The sequence below is a fragment of the Lithobates pipiens genome, unplaced genomic scaffold (genome assembly GCF_037356315.1).
Source record: "Lithobates pipiens isolate NorthernLeopardFrog02 unplaced genomic scaffold, aLitPip1_a1.2 Scaffold_19, whole genome shotgun sequence".
NCBI lineage: Eukaryota > Metazoa > Chordata > Amphibia > Anura > Ranidae > Lithobates > Lithobates pipiens.
Window position 1 is genome coordinate 460,271,391 of NW_027507764.1, and position 15,678 is coordinate 460,287,068.

At 38.6% G+C, this 15,678-nt stretch overlaps 1 protein-coding gene across 2 annotated transcripts in view; it reads right to left on the bottom strand.

The window, feature by feature from the left end:
• CYP7B1 (cytochrome P450 family 7 subfamily B member 1) overlaps nucleotides 1-15,678 on the bottom strand; it is a 311,752-nt gene that overhangs the window by 34,615 nt on the left and 261,459 nt on the right. Inside the window, exons 5-6 of one of the 2 annotated variants that reach the window (XM_077492787.1) lie at nucleotides 2,109-2,287; nucleotides 1,593-1,981 (exon numbers count right to left, since the gene is read on the bottom strand). In XM_077492787.1, the coding sequence (XP_077348913.1) occupies nucleotides 1,952-1,981; nucleotides 2,109-2,287 (209 nt within the window). In that variant the 3' untranslated portion in view covers nucleotides 1,593-1,951. Of the gene's footprint in view, nucleotides 1-1,592; nucleotides 1,982-2,108; nucleotides 2,288-15,678 lie in introns of those variants that run through there. The other variant, XM_077492786.1, reaches the window with a different exon arrangement.

Sequence of the window (15,678 nt, forward strand, 5' to 3'; positions counted from 1 at the left end):
GGCTAGTAGCCAATAGCTTTGATATAGGAATTTGTTCTGAGCATGCGTGGCACTTTGTCCGATCGGAATTCTCTACACATGATCGGAGTATGTCCGATCAGAGCATTTTGTCGGAAAATATTTCCGCCAAGTTGGAAAATTTGGTCCAACGGATATTCCGACGGAAACAGTCCGATGCAGACCACATACAGTCGGAATATCCAACAAAACGCTCCGATCGGACACATTCCGTCGGAATCTCCGATCGTGTGTACAAGGCTTTAGAGTTTATGGGGTCCACGTGGCTGTAAAAGTGCCTGAGATAAAGAAAAATGTCAAGCCCACTGTGCCTGTTTGACATTAGTAGTGTAGCTTGACACACCTGGGCCTTCTGCAAGTTATAAACCAAAGCCATTGAGCTTCAGTCCTTTATCAACTGATCCAGACACAAAATATTCCCAATCCCAGCAGCTAATTTCATAAGTTATTAGCTCTTATATGTAAAAGACCTATAATGCCTCCTTATCACCTGAATCTCCTATTTCCTCTATGCCCCCTCCATCTTGCACAGTAGGTCCCTTTCCCCCAGGAGAAGCAATTTTACTGCACATGTGCTTAAATCAATGGTAATGGATGGAGACTTGGATAGACTTGGTAGGCTCTGTGGGTCCCCCAGGAACAGAGGCCTAGCTGAGTCTGAAATTTCTGCAACCCCTGTCCTTGCTTCCCTTCCTCTTGTGTATGTCACTATTAGTAAGCCTGAATCACACAAAAATAGATAAACTGGGGCATCCATTGGTTTTCTACAGACATGGATTTCCCTTTATCCACTATTTGCTGCTGTGCATATAGCATATGTTCTGCAGAGCAACATACAAGTATCATGTACTAGACATGGTACAGTTACTAAGCCCCTTTCATTTAGCTCTACTAATTATTCTAGTTATCAGTTTTGCCAAGGATTTCAATGGTATATTGAGGTATTGGGCACATTTCAGTAGGTGCAATAATATTTTTTCTTCAAAAGATTTAAATATACATGCACATGTATAGTATATAACATATTTGGCAAAATCTGGAGTTATTAGTTGATGGTAACATATAACAATAATGGATCAGTTCAGATAGTGAAAACTAGATGTGAGGCTGCGATGAGCCACATGAATCTCAGATACGTAAAAATAAAATACACGGTTTCATCCATTTCACAAAAAAATATGAGGAAACTTTGTAGCTCTAGGAAAAAAATGTTGGTTAGCTATATATGCTGCTTGCAATGGTGACTTAGTAATGCCCCCTGACTGGTGGGACATTCTGTTGGACAAAGGTGAATATGGAGCAATTTTTAAAAAGGGGGAAAGTTCTGTCAAAAAAGGACAATTCACAACTAAGCCAATATGTCTTCATAACTACTGACTATTTACCACTACCTTGTGCTATGTTTGCTCTGCTTTAAGTGCCCAAAAATCAAAAGCGTTTCAATAAAACTATACTTCAGTGCAATAAGGTACTCAACAGTGTCTACAAAGCTCCATGTAAACTATTATTATAACAATATATAACACACAATCCATATCTAACATTACCGTCTTTACCCGTAAAAGCTCTCAAAATACATTATGATTTAATTTAATAATTAGAAATTTCATTTCATAATAAGAAATAACATATTTTCATGATTTAACGTCAGATACCTTTTCCCCAATTACCATAGGAATATTTAAATGTTGTCTCTAAATCATCTGTAAAAACCAACTAGCAATGGTTAATGCTTTGAAAGGAGTTCGGATGTTTTGCGGGCACATAAATGTTGGTCATTATTTACAGTTTAGGACACCACCTATTACTTCTATAGCTATAAAATGATCTAGTGGCACAGACAGCACAAATTTAGCCGCAAGTTTCTGTTATTCAATGTGCAACTGTCATTTCTCTTGAAAGGACCAGCATTCTATTTTTTTTTTCTTTTACGTCAAGCCACAAGGCCTTTCACCTGCAGGGCCTACAATACAAAAAGCTGTGATGAAAAGTAGGCTTATTACTTCCAGAAGAAAGACTAGCATTAGCAAAACAAATGCAGAGAAACTACGCTGTGCCATGAGAATGACAAGATCAGTAGGAATTTTTACCTCAGGATCTTCAAAGATCTCAGGGTCCTTGTGCAGAGTTGGAGGGTAAAGGGCCACAAAATCACCTTTCCTGAGATTCACTGTCTGGCCAACCTCAAGTTCAAGCTGAAAATCCTCCTGGACCAACCGTATGTTCATGGATGCGGAGCACAAGCGCAGCGACTCACTGATAGCACTACCTGGGAAAAAGGAAAACACAAAACTGTGATGCAGTTGATTTACTTTAGTATGATTTACTTAAAGAATCTATTGCTATTGCCTAGACAACTCCAGTGGACTCATTAACATAAGTGCATGTTTGGCACAGAAAGTCTAAAATTAATACACAGCAAACATTTAAATCCCATAAAAAATCTCCAATTACCTCTTTTACATTTCACTAAATATACAATAATTGCAGTCAGTGGATTTGACACCGACAGCTTGTGAAATGATAAAAAAAAAGATATTTATCTAGCTTGGAGTCATTTAAAGGAGAACCTTTAGGAAGAACAAAAACTTAGTGCATTTGGTAGATTTAAGTTTCTTTCTGTAGATAGCAAAGTTGTCATATGAAATAAAAAAAAACCTACAACCTTGTGCTAGCTACCATCCAGTAGTTACATTTACCCTTAGCACTGTGCCTCCACTCTTTTACACCACTGCCAAGTTCTGGTACTTCTCCACTGCTTCCCGATAATGCTTTGTTTAGGGCTCAATTATATAACGTGAAAAGAAAGGGGCATACCACAGATACCGATTCTCAGCATACAAGAGGTTTACTGATTACCAGCAAGGCTGGGTTTTAAGCTTTATGAGAAGTTTGCTTTAAGTTTTACTTAAAGTGGATGTAAACCCGAAAAAAAAAAATGTAGAGTATAAGATTTCCTATCATTTGAGCCCAGTCTTGCCACAGAGTTAATCCAGCTATGAGCAAACCTCTTTTATTGTTCAGTGAGATATATCTTGACAAACAGAGAAAAACGTCAAATCCTCCCCCTTGCTGTGAGTGGCAGGTGATTTACATATCTCGTGCACTAGCCTAAGAGACATGCATTATTTTTTAATTCCCTCCCACTCCTTTCTTCTGCTCCTCTGCAAGGATTGGCTGTTCCACACCTCAGCATGATTTGGCATGCTGAAGTCATGTGGGGACTTTTCTGGGTTTTGACTGGATGTTAGTGATCATAGCAGAAGTTCAGTGTAAGAAATACACAGGAGAAAATGCATGTTTATAAGGGGAATGTAGAGGTGGACGGGGAGTCTACTGACATCATGACTCCACCCACGGAGCCCTGGAAAACAGACCCACCAACAAAATCTGCAGTTTTTCGGATCTCATAGCAGACAGAGGGGAGACAGATAAGTATACATGCAGGAGGCTTATAGATAACCAATATTGCAGTAGTTTAGAAAGGATGAGAGTGGGCTTACATCCACTTTAAGGGTGAAAATATAATTAAAGAAAAAACAAAAAAAAATATTTTAATGAGCACATATTCCGAATTATTATTAATGCGACTTTCATATTTTACATGCTTTCTTTTTTCATGGTTTTATTATTACATTAAATATAGATATTTGCAGATTACCCACTAGAGGGATCTCTGTATTTCACCACTTTTCTTACCAGCAGCTGAGATAGAAACCACACAGGGAGTACATTGTTTTCATTAGTTGGAAAAACCCATAAACTTGTATTGTGATTAGAAGCAGTAAAGCACAACCAGCATGTAGAGCTGCATAGAATGTGTATGTAATGAACAAATAGGGCTGCACCCCTTCTACATATATAATTATAATATCTAATTTGCACATACATCTTAAATAATGCTGGGAAGACTCTACATATTCATTAGGCTTTAGAGATCAGGTTAAAGCAGAAATACTGTCAAAAATAGAAAGATAAAAATTATAATCAATTAAAAGATGAAACAACAGCCCAGCTCAATGCAGAGACAGCCCCCCACCGCTTCCTGTCACACTGCTTTCTCTTCCTATCAGCAAGCTGCTTGTCAGCACATGAACTGGTGGGCTTTTTGTATTGCTTCCTCCACTTGCACACCAGCCCTCCTCTAAAGAGACTTCAACTGGCTGATACCAGGCCAAGTTCGGGTATTTACATCGCTTAAAATAAAAAAAAAAATTATGCTGTATAAATAGTTTTTGGAGCTACATTAATGTGTGTATTTTATGCATGCCTAGAGTTTAGCTTTAAGTTTAGATGTATTTTTTTGTGGGGAGAGAGATTGATTTTGTTTTTGGTATGAAAGTTTAAAGTGGAGGTTTTGTCAAATCTAACTGAGGCTAAACCTATTCCCATCCCAGTTCTAAGCCTATTCTATCTACCATGGGAAAGAAAAGACACTAAGGCCGCGTACACACGGGCGGACTGTTCGCCCAACTAAGTTCGTCAAACAATCCGACAAACAGTCCGTTCAAAATTAGCATGAACGGACTTGACCACACACGATGAACGAACAGTCCGCTGAAAACGTGCGTGATGACGTGTACAGCACGTACGACGGGACTAGAAAAACTACGTCCTATACACTGCAATGCAACCTTCGGCCGTGTAAACCCTTTCTGAGCATGCGCGATACTTAGTCCGTCCAACTTGCCTACACACGTACTGTCCGCTGAAACCAAGTTTGGACGGACAAAACCAAGTTTGAACGGACTGTCTTACCGAAATTCCGTAAGACTTTGTTCGTCAGACTGTCCGCTGAAACAGTCCGCTGAAGCCCACACACGAGCGGACTGTCTGCTGAAACACTGTTCAGCGGACTAAGTTGGTCGAACAGGTTGGTCGAACAGTCCGCCCGTGTGTACGCGGCCTTATACTTACCTATTCTGATGCCATTGTGGTCCAGTCACATGATCTCACCAGCTGTGGCTTCAATGAACAGAAGAGATCGCAGACAACAGCTGCAAATGCCTGTGTGGTGACGTCACCCATAGGCTTCCTATGGGGCATCCATTGTTTGCTGCTCCCCTCGACACCGGGACTGGGTTTTAATCATATGACCGGACTGGAGCAGCTTCAGAATACATAAGTATAAGTATCTTTTCTTTCTTAGGGTAGATAGGTTAGGCTTAGAATGGGGGTAGGAGTAGGTTTAGCCTTAGTTAGATTTAGTGGTTTTAGTGATTTTAGTGAGCTATCACTTTAATGTTTCAGGTTCACTTCATTACTTGGTAACTAGTTCCCAATTGCACTCAAAGCAACCACTCCAAGGTCACTGCAGAGGAAATGAACATACCACTCTGGGGTCCAAAAGCATGAGAAGGTACTGCAGCCAAGTAGAAAATAATATATATATATATATATATATATATCCCACTTTTAAATACACAATGGGGTTTATTTACTAAAGCTGGAAAGTGCAAAATCAGGCTCACTTCTGCATAGAAACCAACGATCTTCCAGGTTTTGTTACCAAAGCTTAAATGAACAAGCTGGGGTTAGAAGCTCATTGGTTTCTATGCAGAAGTGGACCTGATTTTGCACTTTCCAGCTTTAGTAAATAAACCCCATTGTGTGCTTAAAAATGTGGTATGCCTGTATATATAATTCATATTGGTCATGGTCAGTACTACAGCATATCCTGAAGCCAGTTAGTAAGATGCATGTGGATGTTAGAAAGCTGTGAGACCCTGTAATAATTTTGCCATAGGACCACGATATTTGTAGCAATGCCCCTGTTTCTAGGAACTATTTGTGCATGGGAAAAATATATTTACACACACAAACAGCATGTTGTAGACTGATCCTGAAGCCGAATGTCCTTGCGTTCCCAGTGGCCTTCACCTTTTGCTCCTAGCACGACAGATTTTATGGGTAATTTCCAGCAATTTATCCTGGCAGTTTGAGGAGAAATCCCAATGGGAACGGTATGAATAATTTGCATAAATCATTATGATCGCAGGCATATCAGCATGTAGCTGCTGTCTAAATCTGCATCTCTCTTTTTGTAATCAAATCTGACTCTTCCTCCACCAGCTTATATTGGGGCCATAATGGGCCTTGATCTTTTCTAATAATGAGCTTTTAGAACAGTATCAAGCAAATAAAGCCATTTTCTCAAAAAAAAAAACAGCTAGTGAGCGGGAGGTGATTTAAGATAATAAATAAAAGCAACATGTTCACGAAGCATTCTGCACTCCTTTAACCAAAAGGTTAGACAGTAGATTTCCAACATACAGGAGGCATCTGAAAAAGATAATAACAAATGCTCTTTCAGTAAAAATTAAATCTGCTGCAGCATGCATAGCAAATAAAGTGGCCTTGGATGCTTTCTTGCAGGAGGTTTTTCCTTAAGCGTGCATTTGTCTAAAGAAATGAGGCTGCGGTCAGCTTTGTGTGGCCAGCGCTGTGATTCAATGTGACGTACAGTGAGTCTGTGCATATTCTTTTGGACTGCCTTCGTTACTATAATCAGGCAGAGTCAAATCGGCTTGTTGGTGACGAAGCCAGGGAAACGACTCTGGTTCCAGAATATGGCCTCTACTATGGATAGCCACAAGGCACCTGACACGATAAATTTCAACTGGCAGCGCTCTGGCAACAAAAAACTTTACACGGTACAAATGAGTGGTCCAGCCTCCACTTTTCTGCTGTCTACCATACTAAAAATATGAAGATGATAATGCAATCAGAGTCTATGTTTAGAAATGGTAGCTGACATATGCAGCAACACTATTTACCCAAGGAATCCGGTGGAGGCTTGGAAGAAAATAAATAAGAAAAAGAGGTATATGTATATTTTTATGTATGAACCAGCTACTGCTGCAAAATAGCTGGTTCGCATTTTATATCTGGGGTAATGCGGTCTCATCGTATTGGTTGACATGCTTCCAGGGATTGTGGCAGTCTGTGCCCAGCGCAGTATCACAGATGACAATTGGGTAAGCATATCTTATGCAGAAGTTAATCACAATAATAGAGCACAAAGTGTGGCTTAGCAGTCAGATCGTAAATGACAAATCTGTTTCACCTTCCAGTACCAGTTATGTGCGGAAGACGAGCTTGGCTGTAGCTTTGAGCAATCATGCCGATAATTATTAGCTGACAACAGTAATGAGTCACATTATGATCACCAAAGGACAGAGGGACTTATTTAGGTCTGTCAACCAATGCGAAAAAAAAAAAAATACAGAACAGAAAAAAAAAAATACAAAACAGAAAGGGTATTGTACGTACGCCGCAAAAATTTGAAACAATGTGCATTTAAAAGGATCACAATAAACCTGCAGCCTCTGCTTGCACTTTTCATAGTTCAGCAGACACAGGCAAGTGCTACTAACAGACCAGCTGGGTAGCTTGGGAAGCCTTCCATTCTGCACCATGAGGTACAGTAAATTATCCTGTTGCAGTACAGCAACATCTGTTTCTGCGCTAGTGCCGAACAAACAAGGCAATTTTAAAAATATCTAGGGATAGCAAGGCAGCAAAAGAACATAACCTTTAGCCCTGACACCCCATCCAACACATTTCATAGATCAAACAAAAATAATAGACAGTATGTGTGATATGTTACATTAGTTGTATTAGTAGAACTAAAGAGTTGTATTGAGTAAGCGGTGTAAAAAAAAAAAAAGGAAAAAACTGTCAAAAATAATTTTCAGGGGTATTCTGCCGAAAACATCAAACTGGGTGTTGTCATGGAGGATTAAAACATATTATAGCCCCAGGAAGTTTTATTTAGGAAATTAGGATGTTAAACACTTTTTGTTGCATTTTATATCCACCGATTTAAAAAAAAATATCTAAAAGAGATAATGGGCCTTTTTTTTTCTTACTAAAACCTTAATGCTAGAAAAGGTAAATTGCTCCCTTATCAGCTAAATCAAGTTTGCCTGCCTGGGAATTTATGCTTATTGGTGATGTTTGTTAGGCATGTGGGAAATAGATTATATTGCGGTAAGAGAGTGCTTGCATTAACTGGTAATAAACTCCAAATATAACTAAAAGCAAAATTATTATTTTTTAGATATCCATATAGTGGTGGGGGGTTAGAACCCCTGTCACATTTTTATTGCTTTTTTTTACCCTATTAGATACATTTGCTGTAATTGTCCTCACCCCATTGTTACTGAAAATTAAAGTGAGAGTAAATCCAAAATGTTGAGGTCACCAGAACAGGAATAGAGGGAAACTCTTCCAATAGTGTCCCCATGACAACTGTCTAAAATGTTTCCACAGGACAGGAAGTGAAATGAAATCTCTCTAATAAGACACCGATGGCAAAAAAAAAAAAAAACTTGACAATGATCTTAACCCTCCCCTCCAACATGAAAAAAATAGTTTTGGCTTTAAATATACTTTAAAGTTAAAGAGGAGGTCCAACCGTTGTTTTTTATTTTTAAAAGGCAGCAACTACAAACACTGTAGTTGTTGACTTTTAATAAGGACACTTACCCATCCAGCGAGCTTGCGATGTCGGCCCCCCCGAGGCCGATCCGTTCATGGGATCGGATGGCGGCGCCACCATCCTAACTAAGGGAAACAGGCAGTGGCCATTTCCTACTGCGAATGCGCAAGTCGTGCAGCGCTTTGTGAATGGCTCTGTTGTTTTATGGGACACACAAATGTCCCAGAAGACAATGGGGCCCCTCACCGAAGAGGAGGAACTGAAGAAACAGCGCCGCGGAATAGGAAGAGGCAGATTAGGAAGACTGCCTAATAACAGGGGTTTCTGGTAAGTTAAAAAAAATAATAAATTCACATTTTTTTTATATTTTTTTGAGATTGTTAATGTCATTTTTTGTTTTAGGGTGGACCTCCACTATAATGTGTAAACTTTAACTAAATGAGATTTGTTAAACCACTGAGTATCAAAAACAATTGCCTTTTTTCATTTTACTTTAAAATTCTTTTTTTCACTCTTTTTTCATCCTTTGTTGCATCTCAGTGCTATTAAAAAAATTGCAGCCCCGTTTGCAGCTCTCAGGCCAAGTTTTCTGATAGGGGCAACATTGGATCATGCATCTGCAAAGTGCACTATGGATGCCAATTGCAGTTCCATTAGAAGTTCTTATGATAGAGTGACAGCTCAAGAACACAATTAGGAGAGAGGGACAGAACACTGTCGCCTATAACAGAAAGTGTCTGAGCAAGGACCTTTGTTGTAGTATTAGTAGGTATTATTTTAATAGCAGCTGCAGATTTAAAAATATTGAAACAGGCTTTTAATTACATTAATATGTTAAAGTCCACCTTTTACCAAAAACACACTATGCTATCTAGAGATCTCAGTGTTGTAGAATATGCTGTGCAGTTTTCAAATAATGTCCTTAGGCTTAAAATAAAATCAATAGATGGTGCTGCCCTCTAAGTGATGGCAAACAGGTAAATTACTGTAAAATGCTAGGTAACTTCTTAGAAAGTACTAAATGTTCATAAATAATAAACTCCGAAAGTGTTCAAATTCATATATGATAAACCCCAGAGAACACTATATAAATGCAAAATGATAATAAACAATCTAAAGTGCTGAGTGCTCAAAAATACATGGTGATGAACTTCCAATATACAATATAAGTGAAAATAATACAAGGTTTACCGCCTTAAAGTGGTTGTAAACGCTTACAGACCACTTTAACCTACAGGTAAGCCTAGATTAAGGTTTACCTGTAGGTGCAAGAAATATCTCCTTAACCTACACGGTTTAGGAGATATTTCCCTAAAAACGTGCACCGATGTCTACAGCACATGCACGCCATAGACAAAGGCGCAGCCGCATTGAACGTGCCGTTCATATGGGCGATCATGCCGTCACTGATGGCTCCCACACGCATGCGCCGGAGCGACATCATCTCTGCTCCGGCTAGTCACAGCGCCGGAGCAGCGATAGCCAGAAATCACTCCGGGTATCATGGCGGCAATGGAGGACGTGAATGAGGGTCGCTTTGGGGGCTTCCATCTCAGGTAAGTATTTCATAATGAGCTGGTATGCTATGCATACTAGCCCATTATGCCTTTGTCCTGCAGAGTTTTTTGTTTTTTTTATTAGAGAGGGTTTACCTCCTCTTTAAAGTAGGCCATAGTTGATATCCCTAAAGCCTGCCACAAAAACTCTCACCAAAGTGATCAGCCCCATCCTGTCCAAGTTCTGGGACACTCCAAATATCAGACACACACTTCCAGCATGACAGGAGTGAGCTTGTTTTTGCATTCTAAAACCATGCATGAGCACTATGTTCTCCCTACCCCCATAGCAGGAGCAACTGAAGATGAGCAAACTGTGCATGTGCAGGCTTGGAACATGGAATTAAGCTCACTCTTGTGATGCTGGGAGCTAGCATCTAACTCTTGGAATGTTCCAGAACTTGGGAAGAATGCGGCTGATCAGTTCAGTGGAGTTTTTGTGGCAGGCTTTGGGGATGTTGCTCATGGCCTATTGATAAGGCATTTAAACTTAGGACATGATTTGAAAACTGTGCAGAATTTTTAACATGCTGGGTCCCCTGGAGAGCATAGTGTATTTTAGCAAAAAGATTAACTTAACCTTTAAAGCTTATATGAGATTTGGGTGACTAGGTTTACTTATACTTGAGTGAACATTAGCGCATGGACTAGCTAAAGACTGTCCAACTATGAATATGAAATACGATGTGTTAAAAATGTATTGGCAATAAATATTAAAGAACTACTTGCTATTATTTTACATAAAATGGTTTTGGTAAAACATTGGATTTTTCTAATTTATAATGTGGTTTACTTACATACGACAAGATCATGTTAGAATTACTGTTTTGCTTAACTTATTTGAAAATGGCCTACATTCAAATACATTAATTTGCATTGGAAGTTATTGTTTCTTTGCACATTTTAGGACAAGCTTACCGCTAAATTTGTGAAAAGCAGGTAGGCTGACGCGTTTCACACTATAGAAGTGCTTTGCCATTACATTAATTCCTAATCACACAGGTATATTGCAGAGTTCTAAGTTCTTCTAAATATGCATGATCATGTGCATATTCTGAGCCTTGTAAAATACTTCAGCAATATTTTTTGGTAATATAATAAAATATATATTAATAATAAAATGATGAGGTGAACCGCACCTGAACATAGTCACTGGTGCCACACAACCGTTGTGTTTCTTGCCTGAGGAAGGAGTGACTATATTGGCTCCAAACCTTTCCATTTTTTTATTTACTTATTCTACACACCTAGATACAATTAGATAATAATTGAGTAAACATAAGATGATAATGTGTATTGTAATAACATGTCCAAAAATTTCAGGAAGATTTGTCCAGCATTAACTACTGTATATATGAGAATATTGCAAGCATTTTATTTTGCTTTTAAATTCCTACTCTTGAGCCTATATGAGGTTGTTCGTAAAATGAACAGGTACCACTATGGAAATGCTTGTCGAGTTTAGTAAATTTGTGTACATACAGTTTTACATAGAGGTGAAAAATATACATCATGATTTAATGAAATATAAGTAGACATCTCTGCAGCCCCGATAGTGGGGTTTATTTACAAAAGCTGGAGAGTGCAAAATCAGGCTCACTTCTGCATAGAAACCAATCAGCTTCCAGGTTTTATTGCCAAAGCTTAACCTTCCTAGCGGTAATCCCGAGTCTGGCTCGGGTTGGGATTTTAATTACAGGAGCGGTAACCCCGAGCCAGACTCGGGATCGCATCGCTCGATGCAGAGGAGGACACAGGGAGAGTTACTCACCTTGTCCCCTGGATCCAGCGTTGTCCGCCGCGCTGTGTGATCGAGCTGTCCTCCGCTCGATTCACAGTGCCGAATGCCGCCGAGCTCCGTTCCCTGCGACGTTACGACGCACGGGAGCGGAGAACGGCGGCAAATTCAAAAAAGTAAAAACACACAAAACACACACAGCACTGTAATCTTACAGATTACAGTGCTGTATTAAAAAATACACACCCCCTTTGTCCCTAGTGGTCTGTGCAATGCCCTGCATGCACTTTTATATTATAAATACTGTTTTTTCTGCCTGGAATTTGGAGATTGTCCATAGCAACCAAAACATGTCCCTTTTTCAGTTTTTTTTGGGATTTGATTACATTATTGAATAATTTTTATTATTCTTTATTATATTATAAACTTTATCATACCCGGGATGTCTGCTAGACTCTGGTTTGAAGAGATTTCAGAGCGTTATTCCTAAGAATTACAGGACTACTAAATAAAAGCCAGATTTCCATGCAAAATAATTGTACCACTTTCAGCACCTTATTCCAGACTGAATCATACCGCCAGGGAGGTTAATGAACAATTAAAGAGATTGGAAGCTGATTGGTTCCCATGCAGAAATGAGTCTGATTATGCACTCTCCAGCTTTAGTAAATAAACCCTATGGCGGCAGGTTAGCTTATTGCTCTAGTACTGTATATCAAGCCCAATATGCGTGTTAAAACGAAATAAAGCATTTACAAATAATTTTCTTTGTGGACCTTTCCAGTAAAAATGTTTTTCAAGGATACGTTTATAAAAATACTAGCAATGTCCTGAAATTTTTGAAAATTTTGTTGGTGTGAGTGACATCTTATGATGAATGAGTACAGGCATACCCCACTTTTAAGTACACAATGGGGTTTATTTATTAATGCTGGAAAGTGCAAAATCAGGCTCACTTCTGCATAGAAACCAACAAGCTTCCAGGTTTTATTACTAAAGCTTAATTAAACAAGCCGAGGTTAGAAGCTGATTGGTTTCTATGCAGAAGTGAGCCTGATTTTGCACTTTACAGCTTTAGTAAATAAACCCCATTGTGTACTTAAAAGTGGGGTATGCCTGTACATTTTTTTACAGTTGTAACTTTTAAATGTAACCAGTAGGGGGTATCATTTAAACTCTTTAAATCCCTACATAATAATTTCATTATCAGGTTAAATACACATAATTTTGCACTTGTTATTTTAAGTAAGCTTTTGTTTGTAAGCTTTTGTTTCCCAATGACTAGACTTTTTTTTATTTTTTTTAAAACATTTCAATGTTCTTATAAATAGTCAGCCTTAAAACACTATTTGCTATACTTAGCTTGCATGCCTTCAAGCATTTGTCTTCCAATTTCCACTGAATAAATGTGTACTAATGAGAAACAGAGCAAGCTGCTGAGGCAGAACTGGGTGACTTGAGTCTGGCCTGCCACCAGCTCGTGATAGGCAGGCAAATTGAGTTAAAATGAAAAGTCCTGTCAGCTGAAATACAACACAGTAGCAAAAGCACAAGCTGTCAATCACCCAATCAAAACAAGGGACTGCAGGTAATAAAAGGTCACTTGCTTCATTAGTAGATTTGGCTTTTGTCGCCAAGTTAATTTTAATTAACCAGGATCTAAAACTGTAAATATCACAGACAACCTGCGCTGGGTAATAGAAGAGTATACTGTAATGAACATTTCCAAAATGAGTTATCGTTTTCTCATTATAATGATTTTTTTTTTTCTAGAGGTGAAATTTATTTGCTCTAAGCGATCTGAAACCTGTAGTGTTAATAATGAATACGCAAGGAAAAAAAAGTTAATTTATCTTGCAAACATCAAGGTGGAATTCCCTTAATAAAAAATAAATAAAAATTAAAAATAAATGAAAAAACATTTAATTTTCCCTCAAAGCTTATCATTTAGTGAAAAGGTTAAAGGTAAGGTGCACATAATTCTTTTTTTAATGCCGTAATTTTCACCACAAAACACACAATATAATGGTAACTGTATATGGAAAAGGACAGAGATGATCATCTGGCCACTTTAGTGTTTAGGTGGATATCCCACTTCTCTCCACACTCAAAGCGGCTAGGAGTGATTCCTCATTGAAACCCACACTGACCAAATATTGCCTTTTTAGCTCAGGGTGCGTAAAACACGCCAAGTCCAATATTTTCAATAAAGAAAATCATAGCTCAAAAATTATTAAATATAAGAAATGGATTTTATTTTAGAGACTTATATTGTGTTTATAATAAAATAATGCTCACACACTGTGGCTGATTCATTAACATTGAAAAGTAAATATACATATAAATGTAGATGTTACCCATTGTGAACACCCATAACACTTATTTACTTTTAACATGACGTGGAAGGCTAAACCTGATCAGCAGCAGATATTTTTCTGTTTTCTTTTTTTTTTTCATAAAAATGTTTTGAGCCAAATACACACAGAATGAATATATAGAGAAATGCTTCTAGAGGTGAGAGAGAATCTGACATTTTACTTATTTATAGGGCACAGCAGGATAAGGAAAACAGACTTAGGGAAGCCCTGTTTGAGAAAACCATATTGGTTGAAAAGTTTTAGCCATTATAATATTTTAGCGGTTATACTATTGTCCCCTTGCCTACAGCAGCATTAAACCCAAAAGAAAATATTTACTATGTTGCACCTTACCAATTCCTGGATGTAATGGCTGCAGATGTTTTCTTTTTTAGGCTTTATTTCTTTAATTTTTAACTGGTAACCTGGTTAGTAAGTCTATTATTTTTCAGTAAAACAAGCTCTCTTCCAGACGTATCAGTTACAAGGATGAGACAAACCATTTACCACCGGGGTGCTTATAATGATCAGCTTTTATTTAACCACTTGCTTACTGGGCACTTAAACCCCCCCTCCTATCCAGACCAATTTTCAGCTTTCAGTGCTGATGCACTTTGAATGACAATTGCGCGGTCATACAACACTGTACCCAAATTACATTTTTATCATTTTTTTCCCCCAAATAGAGCTTTCTTTTGGTGGTATTTGATCACCTGTGCGATTTTTATTTTTTGTTAAAAAAAATGTAAAAAGACAGAATTAAAAAAAATATATACATATTTTTTATTTTGTTATAACATTTGAAAACGGGTAATTTTTGTCCGTCATTGATGTACGCTGATGAGGTGGTACTGATGGGCACTGATAGGTGACAGTGATGGGTACTGATGGGTGGCAGTGAAGGGCACTGATTGGTTACACTGATAGGCCGCACTTCTAGGTGGCACTGATTGGCACCACTGGTGGGCATTAATAGGTGGCACTTGTGAGCATTGATAGGTGGCACTTGGGGGCACTTTCAGATGGCATATATGAGGCATAATTGCCTCTTCCTTTTCAGGACCGATGTCCCTTTAAGATGAGCCAGTGATCGGCTTTTTTTTCTCTTCCGCTGTCAGCGTGAGGAGAAAAAAAAGCAATCACAGAGCTTTTGTTTTGATCTTGTGACCAGCTGTCATTGGCTGACAGCTGATCACATGGTAAGGGGCCGGGACCAGCCCCTTACTCGGATCAGTAATCACCAGAGTCTCAGTGTAGGGCATGCGCAGGGAGCGTGCACAGGGGAGGCCATCATATGATGGCCTCCCGGGAATTCACATTCGCGCTGTGGCCATCATTGGGCCATAGCGCGGATGTCAAGTGGTTAATCATGTAAAAGTTTCATACCAAAATTTTTTAAACTGTAGCTGCAGTTATATGTATTAGCTAGAGTCTGAGTTCCATTTGTTAGTGTATATACAGCTGTTGGTACATCTAACACTCCTCTCCCCCTAGATTAACAATGCTGCTGTCCAAACATCATCCCTGTGCTTTCTTCCAGATAACTTTAATAAATTTATTATTTTA